Raw genomic sequence first — 22934 nt, forward strand, 5'->3', positions numbered from 1 at the left:
TATTTGTGACTTTCATTTTTTTTGCCCAAGTGTAGTACTTTACATTTCTCCCTGTTAAAATTCATCTTGTTTGCTTTGGCCCAGTTGTCTAATCTGTTAAGGTCATTTTGAAGTGTGATCCTGTCCTCTGGGGTATTAGCCACCCCTCCCAATTTGATGTCATCTGCAGACTTGCTCAGGATGCCCTCAAGCCCATCATCCAAGTCATTGATAAAGATGTTGAATAAGACTGGGCCCAAGACAGAACCCTGTGGCACCCCACTAGTCACTTCTCTCCAGGATTAAGAGGAGGCATTGATGAGCACCCTTTGGGTTCGGTCAGTCAGCCAGTTACAAATCCACTGAATGGTAGCATTGTCTAGTCCACATTTTACCAGCTTCTTTACAAGAATATCATGGGGCACCTTGTCAAAGGCCTTGCTGAAATCAAGATAGGCTACATCCACAGCGTTCCCTTCATGTACCAGGCTTGTAATTCTGTCAAAAAATGAGATCAGATTAGTCTGACATGACTTATTTTTCAGAAACCCATGCTGATTTTTAGTGATCACAGCGTTCCTTTCTAGGTGCTCACAGACTGTTTGCTTAATGATCTGCTCTAGAATCTTTCCTGGTATTGATGTCAGGCTGACTGGGCGGTCATTGTTTGGGTCCTCTCTTTCCCCCTTTTTGAAAATAGGGACAACATTTGCCCTCCTCCAGTCTGCTGGGACTTCGCCTGTTCTCCAGGAATTCTCAAAGATTACTGCCAGTGGTTCTGAAATCACCTCTGCCATTTCTTTTAATACTCTTGGGTGTAGTTCATCTGGCCCTGGAGACTTGAATACATCTAAACCAGCCAAGTGTTCTTGTACTACCTCCTTACTTGTTCTGTGTTTCCCCTGCTGAATCATCTGCTCCATATTCTTCAGGTCGGGCATTGTTTTCTTTTTTGGAGAAGACTGAGGCAAAGAAGGCATTGAGGAGTTCTGCCCTTTCTCTGTCCCCTGTTCGCATTTCACCATCTTCTCCCCTAAGTGACCCCACTGTTTCCTTGTTCTTCATTTTGCTACGGACATACCCATTAAAGCCCTTTTTGTTGCTTTTAACCTTTCTAGCAAGCCTGAGTTCATTCTGTGCTTTAGCTTTTCTGACTTTACACGTGCTGGCTATTTGTTTGAATTCCTCTCTGGTGGTTTCCCCCTTTTCTGTACATATCCCTTTTAAATCTTAACTCAGTTAAAAGTTCTTTAGATAGCCACCCTGGCTTCTTCAGGCACCTTCCATGTTTCTGTCTCAATTGTATTGCCTGAAGTTGTGCTTTTAATATCTTCCTTTTAACAAACTCCCAACCATCATGAACTTCCTTCCCTTTTAGTATTTCTGTCCATGGGATTTCACCCAGCGTTTCCCTAAGTTTTCTGAAGTCGGCTTTCTTAAAGTCTAGAATTTGAGTCTTAGTATACATGGTTGCTCCTTTCCGCAAAGTGAGGATGATTTGAAATTCAGTATTGTCATGTAAGGCATACAGCGCCAGAAAGCTAGATAAGAACTTTATGGCCTTTTAAAAAGAACATAAGAGACACAGGCAATTACGGACTCCACCTAGATATGACTATGTCCAGTGCCACCTGGCAACTAAAGCGTATAATGACACCATCTACTCAAGCAACTTCTGAAAGCCAGGCGTGCCAAGGTGAGGGGAGACTGCAAACTTTTCAATAAATATGGGCCAAGTAAGGGAACTCAATAAGAAATTGGTAACATAATTCCATGACAACCTTTGCCTTTGGTGCAAAAACCCAGCACTGCTCTGACATATTAGCATTTTAGACACAGCATTATGCAACTACCAGGCATTACGTATTGCAACTGCCACAGCTAGTTGGTAAAGCTAACAAGGGACTGGAGATTTCCAGAGCAAACATCATGCACATACATGGGAAAATTAGGGAGAAAAATATGGATAAACAGGACCAAAACTTGGGACCCAGCTACATTGGCAAAGAAAAATCACTTTATATGTGTTGTTTATGCATTCTAACACTGTGACACCAGATGGTGCTGTGGAGTTCCATTTTTGCTAACCTGATTTCTCATACAAAGTTTGCAACACATTTGACTGAAACATTTCTTTGATGTGTCTAGGTCCAGCCTTGGCATATACTTCCCACCTGCCCTCCACTACCCGTTACCTTCAGATCGTACTTCCTGTGCACGGTGAGCCTGTGGCTGAACATGTTCCTCATGACCAGCATGTAGCTCTCCTCATTGTCCACACTGAGCCGGTACATACCCAGGAACTGAGGCAGGAGGGTGCTCCCATGACACTTCACAATGTACTGGAAGAAGGCAACAAGATGTTCAGGAAGTACTATTTGCTAAGTACTGTACTAGCGAGCCCAGAACAAAGATCACCAAAAGCTTAGACAAGACTTGTGCACAGGAGGATGACTTCAGGAAGGAAGCGGCAAATCCAGAAATGGAATCGTAAACTTCTCTGTTGGATCCCCGGTCCCCAAACCACAATTTTCCTGCATTTTGGTTTGTTGGGGCTTTCATTGGTCAGGGTGCAACAGACTCAGCTAGCTGTCTTTTGCCAATGAGGACTATCCCTCAGCACTCTGCCTGCTATCCAGCTCTTTGGGTCCTACTCCCTCTTCATTATCCTCCACCCTCTCTGGATCACAAGACCACTGTCTTTTTTGAGCACCAAGTATGCACAGCCTAGATTTAAAAGGCACTCTAGATCTTCCACCACAACGGCTCAAGGAGGACTAATACCCACCCATCCACTCACACAGAGGCAGACAGCGGAAATCCACTGTTTTCCTAGTGCATCATCTGTAATTAATCTCAGGCCTTGCTAATGCAGACATTGCCATGTTTTTCTTTACTTCTCCACTCTGCCTTTTGAGTCCTGTGCATGCTGGTTACACTAGAGACATATATAAAAAGTCAGCAATATTTTGATTTTCTTTTTTTTAAAAGGAGAGCAGCCATTGTTTTCTTCACCCCAGAACACATCAACCTGCAATCTGTTTTGCATCATAGCCTAACCTAAGGAAGTTGGTGTGAAGTTACAGGGAACCAGACAGAGGGCCTTCTCGGCAGTGGCGCTCTCCCTGTGGAACACCCTCCTACGGTATCAGATGTCAAGGAGATAAAGAACTACACAACTTTTAGAATACAATTGAAGGCAGCACTATATCAAGAAGTTTTTAATGTTTGATGTTTTATTATGTTTTTATGTGTGCTGGAAGCTGCCCAGAGGGGCTGGGGAAACCAGGGTATAAATAATAAAATTATTATTATTACAGTTCATCCTAAAGCTATCATAAATTACAAACTAGGGCTTTTCATCATGCCAGCAATATTCTTCACCACATTTTTTATAAACGCTTAACATGTAATCTGCAAAAGAGTCCTGGTGGACTCAAAAGTTTGCTCACTACTTTGTGAATTTTACTTTGTTCTGTTAAAGATATAAGAGATCATCTTCTGCTCCGGAGAGTCAAAATTGGCAAACGACCTGAATCAGTTTTATAGCAGGTTCGAAAGTCAAGCATTATCAAACAGTGCCATTCAGTCAGCACCAGAGGCATCAACAACCACCTCAACCTGTCCTGAAGTCACTCCACTGGTGATCTGGGAAAAAGATGTACTGTACAGACAACATGGCATTGCACTACATCCTGCAACATCTGGATTCCCTACGGGCCTATGTGTGAATTTTGTTTGTGGACCTTAGCTCAGCTTTTAATACGATTGTTCTATCTAAATTGTGTTTACATTGCAATGTAGCCGAAACAAAATTCCAAGTATGTTGGTACTTGGCCAATAAATTATTATTCTATTCTATTCTATTCTATTCTATTCTAAAGGTACTGCAATAATGTTGCTGTTTGGATATTTTCATCCTAGTGGACCAACATGGCTGTCCATATGGAATGCTTCCATATCGATACTGATCTCATTGTATTCTCATTGTATTCCTTCCACCTTCTCATACAGGTCTCATTGTATTCCTTCCACCTATTATTAGATGGCCCAAATGAAGAATCTGGCGCCTGAGGATAGGGCCTATTTTGTGTTTTGAACTTCTGTACAGTGCCCACATCTGTGAGGTGCTTTATAAACAACACTGGTGTTGTTCTTTGATAGCAGGGCACTCGGCATTTCTTAAATGTTAGCTTTCAGTATTTTTCCTTTTGAAAATTGCTCCTAAGGGTATGGAGAGAAGCTTGACAGCATGCAGTAATACCTGCTCAGATCTCAGTAGTAGGTGAGGAACGGAGGGCAACGGGGGCAGGAGCTGCACAAAACCCTGAAGCCCTTTTCCCTGTCCATGGCTAGCAGAAAGAACTGTGCCAACTTGCTTAATTCGCTTAAGTTTTGCTCTTCAGGGCACTAAGATTTTATATTTACTGTTATTTATTATATTCTCGTGGGGGTAAGTTCACAGAAAGAGAAAGACAGACCATTTCCTGCCCCCGCCTCCCGTCATGCACCTACCTGCCCTACTGAACAGATGTGGGGTGAGGCGCAGGTGGCACTTTGCTTCCATGAGCATCCTTCAGGTGAACTTATTTCACGCTCCAAGTCAGAGCCTACAACCCCATATAAAGAAGCACGCTTGCCTTCTTGCCTTACCTGGTGGTAGTGAGACAGAAGGCTATGCACATCAGCCACATCTTCACTGGAGATCTCCTTGATCACCAACGTTCTGTCGTAGGACAGGAGGAAGCGCCCCCCACCCTCAATCTCATAAGTGGGCGGACTGCGTGTCAGCGAGACCTGAAGAAGTCAGAATGAACCAATGACAACAAGGCTCTGTACCTATGACCCTGGCCTGGCTGATTTACGTTTTTGATTAAACCCATGTCTAACATAGGGAGGGCAACAATGGAGTTAAATATAAACCTTCCCTAGCTGTGGAGTAGCAAAAAGCTCATCAAAACTTCTGTGCTCCAGATCATCCCTCAAAGGGTCACCTTTAAAAAGGCTCTCAGGGAAATGGGAGTGATGCAGGAAATGCTGAGTCATAGAATCATCGATGTGGAAGGGACCACAAGGACCATCTAGTCCAACCCCAGCAATGCAGGAATCTTTTTGCCCAATGTGGGGCTCAAACCCACAACCCTGAGATTAAGAGTCTCATGTTCTACTGACTGAGCAATCAATAATTTTTATGAAGTCCAGGAAAGTTCAAGCTCTGTTGCTTGCTTCAGTTTGCTTCAGTGTAAAGCCAGAGCGGTGCCCTCCGGATGTTTTGGGACTGCAAAACTGACCACTGGTCATACTAGCTGGGACTGATGGAAACTGTCGTCCACAACATTTGGAAGGCACCATGTTTGTTACCCTTGCTCTCATGAGAGAAACCAGACCAAGAACACATTAAAGAGGCTAGAGTCGAATGCCACTTTGTTAGCATCCCCCGGAAGTCTCACCCTCTGGCTCTCTTTAAAGAAAAGGAGGGTTAAAATGTGCAGAGAGAAATGGCCAGTTCAAGGGGTCTGGGGGAGCTGCTGGGGGATCTTTCCTCTTCTATTGCGATCTCTCATATGCTAATCTTTCCCTCCTCTCCCTCTTCCAAAGACAGAGAATGCAAATAAGTCCAAATAATGATGTGAGGTGAGAATATTCTCGAGAATGCAAATATTCTTGAGAATATTTTCTGCTAGAAAATTCTCCAGAGAATATTTTCCACAAGCTGTAAATTCTAATGTCAGAACCAGTTTTACAACCCACTTTTAATAATAGGTCAAGCTGTGATATTGCCAGTGTAAGTAATGAATAATGGGTTTTTTTTTAATCCAGTTACATTACTGGACATTGTGTCATTCACCATTGGCAGTTCTGAAATGTGAGCTACAGAAAACATATTTTTTAAAAAAAGTTTTTAAAATGGCATTCATTTAATTTGATGAACATTTGAATCCATATGTATTTCAACTATATGTGATAGCAGTTTTTCTATTTAGGTGTGACCTTATTCTAACAATTGTATACCCTTGGCCATACAATGTGATTATAATTTTTTTTTAAAAAAAAAGAAAGTAGCTTTAATGCTTTATACACTTAAAGTACCTAGGCCTATACAATTATGTGTAACAGCATGTGAGGTGCCCTTGATTTAAACAGTTGATGTTTCTATATTTTTATTTAGTGCCAGTAACTGGTTTTGCAGTGTCATTTTTAATATTCCTTTTACTTTAAAAGCTACATTTCATACATACACAACATAATTAGAATTCAAATTTTATGGTAAATATATGGTTAGTGGCAGGCTTAGTGATTAACGTGAGTCATTCACGTTGAATTTTCTATTTCAAGTTTGGTGCAAAAAATCAAAGAATGTGAATTCACTGCATTGCCCCATTGAATAAAAGTATCTGTACAGTTTTTGGTTGGCATCTGAACAAGTTTACCCATGAAAAAACATGTATATTAACTAATTATATAATTTTCAATGCATTTTTTTTCATCTTCAATGCATTAAAATGAATATTCTCCTATTTTAAATGAAAATTCTTTAACATTCTCATTAATCAAGAATATTCTTGAAAATATTCTCAAGAATATTCTCCAAAAGATTATTACTGAATTTGTGCATGATTTTAAATTTAAAACTACCAGATACATACTAAAAGAAACTATACCACATACCAAAATCTCTAAAGCCACACACACCAACTACCCACACTACAAATATACCACAACACACAAACCCACCTCTTAAACCCTACCCACTTCTGACCCACAAACAAAAAACACCCTACAAAACTAAACAAAATACTACCTTAATAAACAAACCTCTAAAAAAAATCCCACCATAAAAAACCCATTAAGCTACATCTATCTATCTATCTGCATGTGGGAGAGGGGGAAATCAGAGGGAGAAACCGAGGGTGGGGAGAAGGCAGTAAAAATCACACGGATAAACCGGTGGCGGTGGGAGGAGAGGAAGGAACAGGAAACGTCATGAATCAGAACAGGGTGGGGGAAATCACACTTCTTAAAATTTAAAACATAAATAAAACTACCAAAGCAAACAAACAAAAATGCACAATCATAAAAAGACCAAAAAATTAAAAACCATGAATACAAGCGCAAAGTTGAAACATCCGGAACAGCATATTACATCAAAACACTAACCAAAAACAAGTTATGCAACCATTACCATTCAAAACACAAATGACATCAATACCCCCCCCCCAAAAAAACCCACAGCAACGTGTGGCCGGGTCAGCTAGTATATAATAAAATAACAGCAGCTATAAAACCTGAATGAACCCAGTAAGAAAACACCTGCTCATTAGCTTTCTTCTAAAACAGCAGAAGCCTAAAGGAAAAAGCATTAGCAATTTCTCCAAAAGCAGGCCTGGAGGGCATCTCTGGGGAAGGAGTTCCACAACAAGGAGGCTTTCAGCCTCGTGGATTATACTCTGAGGTCCAGTATATGACAGCAGTAAGGGGATCGGGACAGAGATACTGCATGCACACTACAGCTGAGTACCTAAAGTTTTGTGCAGGCTTGTAAGAGTCTGAAGTGTAAGACAAGGCCCACATACCTGGTAATCCTGGTCATCAATGCTGAAACGTTCGCGAAGATTGCGGAAGACCTGTGGGCAGTATTCCTTGAATTTGAAATGGCTGGGCAGGTTTTCTCTGCAAGAGTCGAGTGACAGAGTTAGCTGCTACCCCAAAACTCGGACTGCACATGCAGCAGGGTAAGCTGCAGGAGGGAGCTGAACAATACCATGGTCTGAACTAGAGCTGGGGCTGGGGGGAATTACATTTTTGAATTCACCTGGGGGGGGGAGTCTCCCCTCTTCTGCCCAAAAATAAGAACCTAGCACATCAGTGAAGACTACAGCCCAGCCTATTCATTCCCTGTTGCACTAGCTTCTACTTACAGGGTGGGTTTTTGGCTTCAACAAATAAAGAAGCATGATGAAGTTTGATTCTACCTACCTTGCAGCAGTCTGACATGGTACAGCACAGCCCATCACCTCAGACTCTCCTACGTTTGTGGTCCAGGCCTTACCTTCTCCTGCTGCAGATGGGACCAGCTCTCCATCAGAAGCAGCCCATTGCAACCCAATCTTATGCATAACCAAGCTCCTTCTGTTTCCTTACCAGAAGGCCAGTTTTTCTGACAAGTGAGCAAGGCCCAGAAATAGTACCAAGTCAATCTGGGCATTATCTCAGTAATCTGCGACCCATACTCCATAATCCCCTGCCCATTAGTATCCTCTACCACAGGGTGTAATCCTCCATTATTATGCAAATGGTCTCATGACCAGACAGGCAGAACAATCTTCCTTTAATACCGGTACTACGGTAAGCATTAAATACCAGGCAGAGGGGAAAGTGTGTGAGAGGGGGAATTTTTTTTTGTCCAGCTTTGCAGGTGCTATTCAATTTTTATTTTTATTTTACTTTTCCCGGAGGAAGGTTCATATCAAGCAATTGCTGGCCTTTCTGGAGTGCTACAACAGAAGTGGGTAACCTGCGGCCACATGCAGCTCCTCATACTTTCTGACACCACCCCATCCTTCCATCCCACCAGAGGTCCTTCCTCCCTCCTTAATTTCCATAGCTTTAAAAAGCTGTTCCCCCACCCTCCATTCCTTTGTGGATTCACAATAAAAGGGGCCATATATTATTTGATAGAAATAAACTGATGTGTTTAACAAATCTTTTTCCTGTTATCAGAGCTTGGGAAAAATACATTTTCTTCCTGGTTTCTGCTCTCTCTGTGTGCGGCCACACTAAAGTCAGAAAAAAATTGTTTTCACGTGTTTTCTAGAGCAACAGCTGCATTGCTCTGCTGAATTAGTATCAGTTATTTGAAAGTAAACCCTTCAAACCAAGTGCGCCTTACTACTCTTCCCAAGAGTAGGCTGGCATGGGACTGGAAATTCTGAGCGAAGGTAAAGATGGAAGAAGGGCAGTTGTCATTCAGGTTCAATAATCCATTACATTTTTGGAGTTCCCTCCATCCATCACTAACATACAGTCCCCAACCATTCCTGAAGGAATGAGGCCCTTAACAGAAAACACCTGTCCTCTAGACACCTACCCCCCCCCCAATGTGCAGGATATGCTCTTAAAATGAGTGTGTTGCTAATAGCTGACTTATGGTGAGAGTTGGAGGGTGCCATGTTAGTTTCCCCTATATTATAGCATGCGCATTCGGAGGAACTATGTCCCTGGGGTACAGCATCTGCAGTCTTCTCTCACAGATGCCTGAGGGAAGCCGACAAGCAAGAGTCAAGCATTGCAGCTCCCTCCTGCTCATGATCCCAAGCACCTGGTATATGGAGGTATACTGCCTCTGATAGTGGAGGTAATACATAGCCATCATAAGTGCAGGTGCCAAGCCTTGCACTTCCAGGTAAAGGATCTCAAGCAGCAGGAAGACCATGTGCCTTTCCGCTCTTAGACATACGCACCACCAGTCCTCACCTGTTGAAGAGATGATTGTTCACCTTTATTTTAGAATTCGCTTTGAAGTCATCAGGGAGGAGCATCACTGGCTGGGGAACTTGACTCAGTTCATTGATCTAAAGAAGGAAAGCAAATGTGAAGCCACTGGCTTCTCTTGTACGAAGCAGCGCGTGTCACCACAATGTAATAGCATCAAGGCAAGGCCTTGAGAAGAGAGTTCTTGTCTACCAAGAGCCCCCAGAGGAAGTGACATCCGGCCCAATGCCATGCCATTTGCAACCTAAGACCTGGGCACTAAAGCTATGCTGTTAGCATCTCCAAGCACAGGCTTCTTCAAACTCAGCACTCCGGATGTTTTGAGATTACAATTCCCATCATCCCTGACCACTGGTCCTGCTAGCTAGGAATCATGGAAGTTGTAGGCCAAAAACATCTGGAGGGCCGAGTTTGAGGAAGCCTGTCCAAGCATATCAGCAGGATGGCGCTTGGGGAAAGGGCCATGGCTCAGGGGGACCAGCACACCTGCTTTGCATGCAGCAGGTCTCAGATTCAATCTCTGGGAAAGATCCTGGTCTGAAATCTTGGAGAATTGCTATGAGTCGGCATAAGCAGGACTGAGCTTGACTAACCAGTGGCCTAGCGCAGTGCAAGGCATCTTTCTAAGGCAGCTTCATGTGGTCCTAGCGTGGCATACAACCAACAAGAAATTTAAGTTCAACGTTGCATCAAGAACCTATGAAAATGTATATATACTTACAGGAAGAGCATTCAAGAATGTTTGGGTTATCAACAAAGTTAATACAGCAGTTTAGACAGGATTATTTTAGGAAGCCTAAACTAGAGACTCACAGCAGGGAACCACCAGTCAAGACAATGGGCTTCAGATGGAGACAACCAATGAGGAAGGTTATGGTGAGCTCTGAAGAAAATGTTGCTTTAGTCCAGGCATCAAATAGTCACAAAATAGGTTGCCTCAAAGCATGGGAAAGGAAGACTGTAGGGTAGAAGAATGGATTTTCATAATTTTTACATGGGATTTACTCCAAGCCACCATCAAAAGAAATATCATACCTACCCCAGTGCTATTTTTCTAGAAAAATAGGTGCAGGAACTCACTATGAACAGCCCTCTTGTTCTCTTCAAATGGCAATGGCACCCACCTGAGAGGTGCCAGAACGGAGTTCTGGCGAGTTCTGGCTAAAAAAAGCCCTGCCTATCTCCATGGAATGACTCATAAAAATCACATATTCAGCACCTGTCAGTGCCATTATGGCACAAAACATGGACCCTTGGAACAAATCCATGTGCTATAGTGGCTGCAGTAAGTGCTGGATAGCTGGGGGAGGGGGGTTACAATGTAATCCACAGAAACCAATGGCAGGTTCAATTTGATGGTGGTTTGGAGATGCCTAAAAATATTGTAAGGATCCATGAGTTTTTTGCCATTACTGACCCCACCCTGCTGCCCTGAGGTCACCCTTTGCCCACACAGTTGCTTCCCTTTTATATATCTATCTTTTTGTTCCTCACAATCCCATCCACCACAGCTCACAGTTTCCTTTGTTCTAGAAAGCATTTAGAAGGGAAGGGAGGGTGTCCAATCAGAGGGGTAAAGGGCGTGTGCCAGAGGCGTGTGGCTACTCATGAGTAAAGACGCTTCACTCCGCCTTTCTTTTTATTGTGCATACTATTTACAGTGTAAAGAACTCAGCTAACATGACTGCCCAGTCCGTGTCAGAACCCCACAATGGCTTCTTCCGGGTTTTCCTCCAACATAAAAGCCTCGGCACCCCAAAGCGCCGCCCTCTAGCCCTACGGGTGACGGCTCGCCTCAATTCTGGGAGGGACCGGCCTTCCCTCCAGCTGTTCTGTGCTCTCTGGCTTTCCCAGCTCCTCCTCCCCTGCTCCTCTCTCATGGCGATGTTGTGGCTCTTTCATCTGCGACAGCCCTAACGCCTCCCTGCTCACTTCCTCATTCCTTTCTCCTTACTCGCTGTCACTGCTCGGTGAAGAGCTTGTGGGGGCTCCCTGTACGTGTGTCCCCTGACAATATGTTTTAAACTTTATGCCCACATTCATCACCCCAAGTACCAGCATCTCTCAGGATATTTCACCCCACATTGTGCTCCTCCAGTAAGTTTTCCTTCAGGGCACCTAGCTTGCCACTGCAGGAAACAGAACACCAGGCTAGGAAGATCTTTTGGCTGACCCAGCAAGGCAGTTCTTAGGGATCTGTCACAAATTCAGGAGCTATGGCCAAATTGGCCTGTCAATTCTTGTTCATGGACTTATCCCAGGATAAAAAGTCTGTGATAACGGTCTGGAGTTAATCATCTCTGAGACTTGATTATGAGGACGAGTCCAAAAGAGAAGTATCAAACTGATTGTTGTGTAGGCTTCCACATTTAGGAGCGTGAACCTCCCACAGGGACTTTCTTTCAAGTACCCTCCAGTTCACACGCCAGGAAAAACACGGAAAATGTACCAACAGCCTGGGCTGCCACAAAAGATCAGGATGTGATCTGTATTGATATGATCAAGGAGAGATGAGATAAGGTGACTCATCTGCATAAATATCTGGGCCTGGCCTCTGTGTGAGAGACTGTTTGCTGTCAAGGGAGAAGGCAATGCTGAGGGGCCAGTCTGAATTTCAATCGCCACAGCCCTTTTTCCTGCAGCGGAAGCTGTGGTACTGGGGTACCGGTACCTTAAAGACCAGTCCTAAGCTGAAGTGATAAGTATGAGTTGACCGGTTGCTAGCATCCAGCATGTCTTGTTTATTGGGGGGGGGGGACTGTGATACCTGCTTTGTTGGGGATTGTGTATTATGGAATGAAATGTTCAATTCTGCAACACATATAAATTACACAAATTAAGCAAATTTGCTCAATCTCTTCTTTTTAAACTGCAAAAAAATGGTTAAAAAAGAACAAAACGTTCTGTCTTTGCCAGTGAATGAGAGAGGAAAAAGGCAAAAAAAAATGTCTATTGGAGGACATGGAAGCTCTGCACCTGGCCACAGACTTGGCTGGCTTCTCTTATTTCCACAGGCATCACCTACACATTTTCAAGAATGTAATTGCAACCCTGGGGTCCAGAAACTTGTCTTTACAAATATTAAAGGTTAGATATTCAGGAAGTTGAATTCCACTGGATTCTGCATGTTCTCTGTGCTGCCCCAGAATCACAGCATACACACTGCATAGGCAAAGTCAGTGGGTACATAATACACATGGATGACTGAGTGTAGAGAGTAAAAGAGTAGGTATCATATACTGGCTAATGCTGAATGTGGTGTGATGACTCTGCATACCAAAGAGCGGGCACTTGTGGTCCTCCAGATGTTGCTGTTGGGCTTCTACTCCCAACACCCCCAGGCACCACAGGCAATGGTCAGGGGTGGTGGGAGTTTGTCCCATCTGGAAGCCCAGAGATTCCTGATCCCTGTAGTACACTATTCCTTATGCATTTATTCCACTTTCCTTTCACTTTCCCTCCAAAGAGTTCATAGCCATTTACATAGTTCCCATGCCTAAAAGGGCCTGACCTACTTGGCTTCAAAACCATGGAACTGCGTCATGTGCCTTTCGACTAGACTCTAATTGAGAGCACTCCAGTTATTGTCAGCCACCAACAGAATGAATGGAGTTTAGTAGCTTTTCCTCACTTCAGGCTTCTGGGAAAGATCAAAGTTATTTATTGGGCCAACAGGCATGAACCAATCTGGGATATATCCTTTGTGGCAAAAAACCCCTGCAAGACCTAATACAGTATGCTTCAGAGAAAACAGTAACTGCAGCAAAATGATTAGGCAAATTATTTGCACAGGGTTGTGACTGCAAGCTCATTCAGCTGGAAGTCTTCTGACATGAGACAGTTTGACCTATCAAACAAAGCCATAAACAGTGCATTGATTTGATCATCATATTAAACCAGCGTTAAAAATATACTATGGTTTGTATCTAACAAAATCACTGCATGTGCAGAACGATTTCCACAACCTCGCCTTCAAATCAGAACCAGTGAAGGCCCTGTGTGAGTGTCTGGAGGTGGCGGCTAACAGATTGAGGTTGAATCCTGACAAGACCGAAGTACTGTTTTGGGGGGACAGGGGGTGGGCAGGTGTGGGAGACTCCCTGGTCCTGAATGGGATAACTGTGCCCCTGAGGACCAGGTATGCAGCCTGGGAGTCATTTTGGACTTGCAGCTGTCAAAGGAGGTGCAGGTCAATTCTGTATCCAGGGCATCTGTCTACCAGCTCCATCTGGTACGCAGGCTGAGACCCTACCTGCCCGCACACTGTCTCGTCAGAGTGGTGCATGCTCTGGTTATCTCTCGCTTGGACTACTGCAATGCGCTCTACGTGGGGCTACCTTTGAAGGTGACTCGGAAACTACAACTAATCCAGAATGCAGTAGCTAGACTCATGACCGGGAGTGGCCACCAGAATCATATAACACCAGTCCTGAAAGAGCTACACTGGTCAAACGACCTCCATGGGCCACTTCTGGCCCATGGGCCTTAGGTTGCTGACCCCTGCCCTAAACAGCCTCAGTCCAGTATACCTGAAGGAGTGTCTCCACCCCATCGTTCAGCCCAGACACTGAGGTCCAGCTTCGAGGGCCTTCGGCCTTTCCCTCACTGCAAGAAGTGAAGCTACAGGGAACCAGGTAGAGGGCCTTCTCGGTAGTGGCACCCTCCTTGTGAAACACTCTCCCTACAGATGTCAAGGAAATAAACAACTATCTGACTTTTAGAAGACATCTGAAGGCAGCCCTGTTTAGGGAAGTTTTCAATGTTTTATGTGTTCTTACTATTCTGCTGGGAGCCGCCCAGAGTGGCTGGGGAAACCCAGCTAGATGGGTGGGGTATAAATATAATTACAGTCGTACCTTGGTTTTCGAACAGCGTTTTGGCTCCTGAACGCCACAAACCTGGAAGTGATTGTTCCGGTTTGCAAACTATTTTTGGAAGCTGAATGTCTGACGGGGTTTCAGTGGCTTCCGGTTTGTGGTAGGAGCTTCCTGCAGCCAATGCAGCCATCTGAAGGCAGCCCTGTTTAGGGAGGCTTTTAATGTTTAATTGTTTTATTTCATTTTTCTGTTGTAAGCCGCCCAGATGGGCGGGGTATGAATAATAAATTATTATATTATTATATTATTATAATCAGCAGCTGCGCTTTGGTTTCCGAATGATTTGGAAGTTGAACAGACTTCTGGAACAGATTCTGATCAACTTCCAAGGTACAACTGTATATTATTATTATTATTATTATTATTATTATTATTATTATTATACCCACAAATGCTATTCTGCACATGCAGTCATTTAGTTTGAGAGCAGATATGGTGAATTGAGGTCAAGAGGCAATGCCTTGTTAATGCCAGTGAACCCAGTGTGATCCAAGGGCAAAGACTGCTCCAGTTTCCTTTCCCAAACAGTAAGAAAAATCACTGTTCCATACATAATTATCAAGTTTCTCTGGTATCATTCCCAACACTGAATGAGGGTCAGAACAGAGTCAATGCTTCTAAATGAATTAATGCAGCTTGCAATTTAGTAAGCCAGTTCTAAAATGGAAACTATCTCCTATCCACATTAATAGCCATACAGAAGACGACTGCACACACGGAGTTAAGAGGTTAGAATGATCTGGAAACACCTAAGCCAAGATATATTACCAGAAAGTTTCCATCCAGGCCAAGTGAAAAGGACCCAAGACACGCAAGGCAGACTTAACTTCACCAATTCTATTTTATCTCGTTTCTTAAAAGAGAGGAGGGGAGGGAACACGAGCCACACAGCATATTATTTTTAGGCACAAATACAAGCTTTGCAATCACACTTTGGAAGCACTGAAGGGCAAAACGGAAGGAAGCAAACTGGCTTTTTGTTCATCAAGAGGCTTATGCTTGCGGCAATCAAGACAGTTTGCAAGGCAGAAGGGCATGCTATGAGGCCCACGTACCAGCCGCCTCCTTCGTTCCGGAATCTGAATTATCCTGGTGCTGCTGTGCCATAGAGCTCATATGCTCCGCCCTCCCCCAAATCTTTGGGGTCATCAAACTGTTGGAATCAGAGGGAAAGGGTCAGTTGAGCTTAGGGAGGGAAAAGAAAGGAATGCAGCCAGACAGCTCTTTAAGCCTTCCCAAGCAAGCATCTCACAAAGAGATGCCATTCTTGCTCTACAGAAAACACACTTTAAGTCTACAGGTGTTGGTTAATTCCCTTCACATCCAAGGTCTGGGGAGATGAAAAATGATGCCAGAGGATGTTGCAGAGCGCACTACAGGAACTGCAGCTTCCACTCACAATGCTTTCATACATTTTTTAGAGCACTGCACTCTTGACACTTTTGCAGTGCCCAAAATAAGGCTACCCATGTTCCTATGAGCCATGGAAAGGAGTCCCTCAGTAAGCAATCCCAGTTTGTTAATAGGAGAGCACACCAGGGCATTCATGGCCCAACTGACCTGGTCACTCCATCTCATGTGCATTCCAACTGTGGAAACAGAAGCCAAGAACACCAAGAATCTTGGCGCAAATATCCATATTCATAGCCACAAATCCTCTTCTTAAAGAGAAAGTAAGTAAATTTTGATTGAGCCATACTTGGACATGTAAAGTTCATTCTATACCTTCCCCTATTAACTCAGACGAAGAAAAGAACCTAGAGGCAAGTTCGCAGGAGACTTCAGCAAAGAACAGGAAACACCACACTTCAAGGGATTACATGGAAGATGCCTCCCAATGGGACCAAAACAAGGCTAAATAGTGTTGGTGAACCCCTTGTCATGAGGAATATGAAAACAATGGTGCTGAAGAGCAAAATGCTGACTACCATCCTGAATTTTAGACTATATGTAGTCACCTGGGAAGTACTGCCTTAACAAAGGCATGGCACTCTGGCAAGCCTTACCTGTTGACCTTGAATCATTTTGGAAAGCTGTGCTGTGAGAACAGTTTCAGGTGGCTTGTGGACAGGCAGCATTATTCAGCTGTAGGAATCTTTTACTGCTGATGTTATATAGAATGCGTCATCTGAATTGCCTTTCAGGAGTTTCAGGTTGGGTGTGCATATGCATGTTTTATGCTGTCACAGTTGATGTACTTTTCACATGCAAGCCAGCTTGGATGAATTTTTTTAATCAAAAAGACAGCATGTAAACATTCTAAAGTAAAAATTGAAAAGATATTGTCAGAGTTGTTATGACTACTCCTGAGTAACGACCTTCCACGTGCTTGTCTTTCAAAAGTCTTTATTGGTGCACATTATTTACAGTGTAGCGAGCTGCTGGTTTCATGCCTCCTCATTCCGAATCAGAATCCGGCACTGCCCCCTTTCGCGACTTTGACCAACATAAAAGCCTCGGGACAGTGAATCTCCTCCCTTTCCTCCTCCTTCTCAATACCGGTGTCGGGGGGAAGGGTCTACGGTCTGCCCTATTCCTGTCCACCCTTCCCGCCTCTCTCTCTTCCTGCCTGTGGAGCAGGGGCTCTCCAGTGCTGCCAGAGCCCTGGCACTCCTTCTCCGTCTCCTGACTCACCCCTTCAGGCCCCTCGCTTTCATGACTGCTTGGAGACGGGCTGCTTCTGATGAGGGGGGGGGTTCTCTGCAATCCCTCCCCCTTACAGATATCTAAGTGACAAAAAGGACAAATGCTAGAGAAATCAGTAGCAGCACAATCCTACAAGCATTTTCTTGAAAATAAGTCCCACTGTGTTTAGTGAAGCTTATACTCAATTAAGTGTGGGTAACAGTTTTGCTGTTCCGTCTACTGTCTAAAAATAATCTTTGCCAGAAGCTTTGTGTGCATGAGAGGGAGCCCAACTGGCCAATCAATCTTCAGCTAGTCACAGTCCTGTAAAAAATCCCCAATAGGGTGACAGGGTTTATATACCGGTAATCTCTACTGACTGATCACAAACACTCCCAACAAAGCTTCTATGGGGTTGAGAAAGCATACCACTCACTAATGAAAAGGACGAGTATGGGATACTGGTAACAGGTCCAAAACACAGAACAAAAACAGCAAGAATGGAGGATGGAAAGAGGCTTCCACAAGACAGCAGTTCAGCTATTAGTCCCAACACATCTCTGCTGTTCATGCCTCCCAGTCCCACAAGGGAGACTAAAAGGTAAATGTTAAGAGAAAAGGTGATCAACCATGGAATTGGACGCAAAAATGATTGGGGGAAATTGGGGAAGGCAACCTTCAGGTACCACTTCAATACAGAGACCTAATGACAGCAAAAAACTATGCAGGTCCCGGAGGAAGAAGTGTATTTGCTCAGTAACAATGGCAGGATAGTCAATGTTGAGTTGTTGTTTAGTCGTTTAGTCGTGTCCGACTCTTCATGACCCCATGGACCAGAGCATGCCAATGTTGAGTAACTGATGACATTTCAGCATCTCTGTCTCTTCGATGATTCCCCAAACTACCATCTCAAGGGATGATGGGTTTTACTTGTTTGGTAAGAGATTAAAACTAAGAAGTGCTGGTATCAACCAGGGATAGCCTATGTCAGGCACCCCCAAACTCGGCCCTCCAGCTGTTTTGGGACTACAATTCCCATCATCCCTGACCACTGGTCCTGTTAGCTAGGGATGGTGGGAGTTGTAGTCCCAAAATATCTGGAGGGCCAAGTTTGGGGGTGCCTGGCCTATGTGGTGCCCTCCAGATATTGTGAACTACAATTAACCCCAGTTAGCATCACCAACAGTCAGGGACCATGGGAACTGTAGACCACAGCATCTGGAGGGCACCAGACTAGCTATCACTTTATAGAGCCACAGAATCATAGAGTTGGAAGGGACTCAGGGGGTCCAATGCCCTGCAAGAATCAAATGAAAAAGCAAGCAAGTGGGTATTTTGAGAACAAAAATTTTGAGGATGGGTATTTTGAGAATGAAAAGTGACATTTTGAGAAGTAATCTGTCTACTTCATTGTTCATTCATTTTTGCTCGCTGGTGAAAATCCTTTAATGCAAAATTCCAAGATTATGATCTCAAATGGAGGGAAATATTTTTTTCATGTCAGGTTCACCCAGAGAGTTCCTTGACAGCCAGTCCGCAGATACATGACTGAAAGAGTAATATTATGCATGTTCACTGAGAAGTAGGCCCCAGTGTGTTCAGTGGGGCTTACTGCTTGGTTAAGTGTGTTTAGGACTACAACCTGGGTATTCATTTATTTATATCTGTATACTGCCTTTCACCTGAAGATCACAGGCTGGTTCACAACATAGAAATACAAAATGAAGACACAAAACACATAATCAAACAAAAACAAAACAAAACAAAGGTACCTGCTTGATATCAATAAAGTCCCACAGCAGCTACCTGACTCCTTTCCAAAACTCCACCTGCTAGTCCCAGGTAGAAGGAAATTATCACCGAGCATCAGATGAATACAGGAAAGTTTCAGGTCCGGTTACCAGAAGCCTGCTACATGCAACTACACTCTTCCAACTGAAGAAATGTTCTCTTTTTCTACTGCAAGGCTAAAGTGGTCAGAACACTTGTCTCTCCTCCACATTTTGAAGCAGCGCATGAGCTATTCACAGGCACGTAAGAAGGGTGAGATTGCTGCAGCCTTGCAGTAAATAAGGAAAATCTCCCTGAAACTATGGCAAATAGGGTACATGTGCGATGTATGGTTGAGATTCTTTCTTAGCCACCCTAGAATCAGATGGGCTGTCCTCATCCACCAGATTTGGAAGCAAGGGACAAGACAGAAAGGGAGAAAGAGATGAATGTGTTGGTTCACCCCTTCAGTGTCAACACAATGATTGCTTCAGCCTAGCCATCAAGAGCAGTGTCCCCAGAGAACATGGAGACATCAGTTTAATATCAAGATTTGACCAATGTACTTATTGATGCTGTTTATTTGCCTTCGGAATGCTTCATTTTCAAACAAATACTACATACACTTCCCTAACACACATTCAAAACAGTTCACAACAGCCAAGGAAGTGCTTACATTAACGTAAAGCCAATATAAACTGCAACAAAGCAGAAATTATCGCCAGCCAGTGTATTCACACACTGAACAATTCTTAGCACCAGGTATGGGGGAAGAATAACTGAAAAGAGAAGAGGGGCAGCTACTATAAGCTATTATATCTTGAAGAATGGTGATGGTGAAGTGATAAAAAGAAAGAGAGGTAACAAGTGGTGGTGGGAAGGAATGTGTTGGATACCAAGGGTGCCAAATATAAATATCTCTGGATCAGGATAATGCTATGTGAGGGGATTCCGGCCAGTGAAAGCATGTGCCATGATAAAGTTTTATGGTCTTTAAGGAGTTTGGGGGTTGTTGTTTTGCTACAAAAAGATTAAGCATGTAAATAATAATACTTTGTATACTGTCCTTCATCCAAAGATCCCATGGCGGTTCACAATAGAAAAATGCAAAATTATTGCAGTTCAGGACAGTTTTGTGAATGGATCCTAAACAAGAACTTACCTTCCTTCCTTCTCCCACCTACCAGGCGTAGATCCCGCCCCGCCCCAACTCACCCCACATACATGGGACAAGGGTAGAATGGGAAGAGATTCCGAAGGTCATCTAGCGTCTAGCCCAACCCCTTGCAATGCAGGAATCTTTCAGCCAACGTGGGGCTCGAACTCACGACCCTGAGATTATGAGTCCCACGCTCTACCCATTGAACACTCCATCCCAATTTGGGGTTTGACCGGGAGGCGTTACCTGATGGTTGATCCCCCAGCCCAGCACGCCCAGCAGAGGGTCGGCTGACCGCAGCACCTTCACACGCTGCGGCACGAAGTGCTTCTTCTTGGTCTTCGTGCGGGTCCCCGGCCCCACCGAGGCTGCCATCCCCGGGCGCCGCCGCTATCAGCCCTCGCCCGCTCAGCTGCCCTGCCCGCCGCTCTCTCAGCCTTGCCACCGGCAACGGAAGCAGCGATCAGCTGATGCCGCCGTCACGTGACACGGAGGGAGGGAGGGAGGGAGGGAAGGAAGTCGGCCGGGGCATAGAGGAAAAGCGCGGAGTGACGCACCGGGGGGGGGAAATGACCTGCACTTCCGGTAACAGATGAATCATAGATAGAATCATAGAGTTAAAAGGGAAGTCGATGCAAGAATCTCAACTAGAGGGCAGATGGCCATCCAAGCTCTGCTTAAAAACCTCCAAGGGAGGAGAGTCCACAATCTCCCGAGGATTCTATTCTGCTGTCGAACAGCTCGTGGCGAGAGAAAGTTTTTCCTGATATTTAGTCGGAATTTCCTTTCTTGTAACTTGAAGCCATCGGTTCGAATCCTGCCCTTCGCAACAGGAGAAAACAAGCATGCTCCATCTTCCACGTGGCAGCTATTTAGACATTTGAAGATGGCCAGGTGGCGCTGTGGTTAAACCACTGAGCCTAGGGCTTGCTGATCAGAAGGTCGGCGGTTCGAATCCCTGTGACGGGGTGAGCTCCCGTTGCTCGGTCCCAGCTCCTGCCAAGCTAGCAGTTCGAAAGCACGTCAAAATGCAAGTAGATAAATAGGAACCGCTACAGCGGGAAGGTAAACGGCGTTTCCATGTGCTGCTCTGGTTTGCCAGAAGCGGCTTTGTCATGCTGGCCACATGACCTGGAAGCTATACGCCGGCTCCCTCGGCCAATAATGCGAGATGAGCGTGCAACCCCAGAGTCGGTCACAACTGGACCTAATGGTCAGGGGTCCCTTTACCTTTACCTTTATCATATAGATCCTCGTGGGCCCAAGGGGCCGCGCCTCGCTTCTCATACAAGGCCGAACCGGCGCCAGCCCGCCCAGCCTGGGCGCCCTTTCCTGAGGGGGAGCCCGGTGTGGAGCCCGGGTCCGCCGAGGGAGATGGCTGCGCGCTCCATAAGCGCTGGGCGGGAGCCTACTGCCGAGTCCACGCATGACAGTCCTGCCCTCCCTGTCTCAGATTAGCTGGTTTGATGTAGGTTTTGGATGGCTGGTATTGTTACGTTTTCCTCACAACGACCCTGTGAGGTAGGCCAGGGGGCAGGTCCCTCCACTCTCTATTTTCTAAGCCAGCATTGCTTCCAGGAAGGTGCTGTTGGGGAAGGAAAGGAACTAACAAGATTTACCGGTAAGACAACTTCCAGAGTGATAGAACGAAAAGTCCCCCCTCCCCTGCCAAAATGTATTGGGTTAGCCCTGTTCCAAAGCCTTACGGTAATTGCGATTGTGAAGGCAAAGTATTGCAACCATGGCTAGTAGCCATTGTTTGCCTTCTCCTTCGTTGTCTGATCCTCCTTTAAAGCCATCCAAGTTGTTAATATACTGCGGTGTCCAGAATGGACTAGGACCCAGGTGTCCAGGGTTCAAGTCCCCTCTTGGCTATCAAGCTCCCTGGATGACCTTGGACCAGGTTTTGGGCTATCAGCCTAGCCTACCTCACAGGGTTATTGTGAGGATAATTTGGAGAGAGGAAATGCATCTTGCACACCACTTTGAGTTCCTCGGTGAAGATGTGGAGTTTTCATGTAATCCTATATAATAAAGTCCCCGTGTCTCTGTGTCCTGTCCCTGTGTCCGCACTAATGCGCATGTGCCCCACGGACACAGGGACTGGACGAAGAGGCGGGACGTACACGCGCGCGCTCTCCCCCCCTCAACCCTCTGCCTCCCGTTCCCCTGCGGCGGCGGCCCAAGATGGCCGATGCCGCCATCTTGGTCCGCCGCCTCCTCCTCCTGACAACCCTATCTGGCCCGTGGGAGGAGCGGCAGGGCCGCGGCCTTCCCTCCCTCTCTGCGCTCGGCCGCGGGACATGACGGGAGAGCGCTTTGTTTAATTGCGTTCCCGGCACGCCCTGCGGCCGAGCGCAGAAAGGGAGGGAAGGCCGCGGCCCCGTCGCACCTCTAGTGCCCGTTTTCTTAATGGGCTGAATGAGACTAGTAATACAATAAAGCACCAAGAATGCCTCTAGGTTTTAAAAAGATGTTTTAAAAAGATGCCTAGAGGTGGCAAATGTGGGTGAGCACCCAGGCAGAGAGAGAAGGTGGCTCCATAATACAATGAAGCCCCCCACCCCGCCATTTTTTTTTTAAAAAAGAAGATTCAACCCACTGGAACCTATAATATGCAGTGGACCACTAGCCAGCCAACATCTGAGCAAACAAGCGAGTTTTAAGGAGGTGCCAGAAACTGGACCACAGCCATGGCCTGCCTTATTTTCTTGATTATCCAGAGCAGGCATAGGCAAACTCTGCCTCCAGATGTTTTGGGATTACAACTCCCATCATCCCTGACCACTGGTCCTGTTGGCTAGGGATGATGGGAGTTGTAGTCCCAAAACATCTGGAGGGCTGAGTTTGCCTATGCATGATCCAGAGGGATGCAAAGCTGGGATAATTTGGGGGGAACTCTTTAAGGGGAGCCTAGATCCAGCTTCCTGAGCCTTCTGCTTGGGGGTAAATGCAGGGGTGGGCCAGATGCTTGGCAGCTGCCTGAAGTTGCCCAGTGGTGACATGGACCTGGCAGAGAGAGCATTCCTGGA

The 22934-nt window shown here is 45.3% G+C and overlaps 1 protein-coding gene across 5 annotated transcripts in view; it reads right to left on the reverse strand.

Moving 5' to 3' along the window:
• Nucleotides 1–20361, reverse strand: part of PIP4K2C (phosphatidylinositol-5-phosphate 4-kinase type 2 gamma) — a 35823-nt gene extending 15462 nt beyond the window's left edge. The window contains exons 1-6 of one of the 5 annotated variants that reach the window (XM_035102537.2): nucleotides 20149–20285; nucleotides 10285–10429; nucleotides 9454–9551; nucleotides 7554–7650; nucleotides 4633–4776; nucleotides 2175–2321 (exon numbers count right to left, since the gene is read on the reverse strand). In XM_035102537.2, the coding sequence (XP_034958428.1) occupies nucleotides 2175–2321; nucleotides 4633–4776; nucleotides 7554–7650; nucleotides 9454–9518 (453 nt within the window). In that variant the 5' untranslated portion in view covers nucleotides 9519–9551; nucleotides 10285–10429; nucleotides 20149–20285. The other 4 variants (XM_035102546.2, XM_035102519.2, XM_060272165.1 and 1 more) reach the window with 4 other exon arrangements.
• Between the last annotated feature and the right edge of the window lie 2573 nt (nucleotides 20362–22934).

Source organism: Zootoca vivipara, chromosome 2, assembly GCF_963506605.1.
Source record: "Zootoca vivipara chromosome 2, rZooViv1.1, whole genome shotgun sequence".
Lineage (NCBI taxonomy): Eukaryota > Metazoa > Chordata > Lepidosauria > Squamata > Lacertidae > Zootoca > Zootoca vivipara.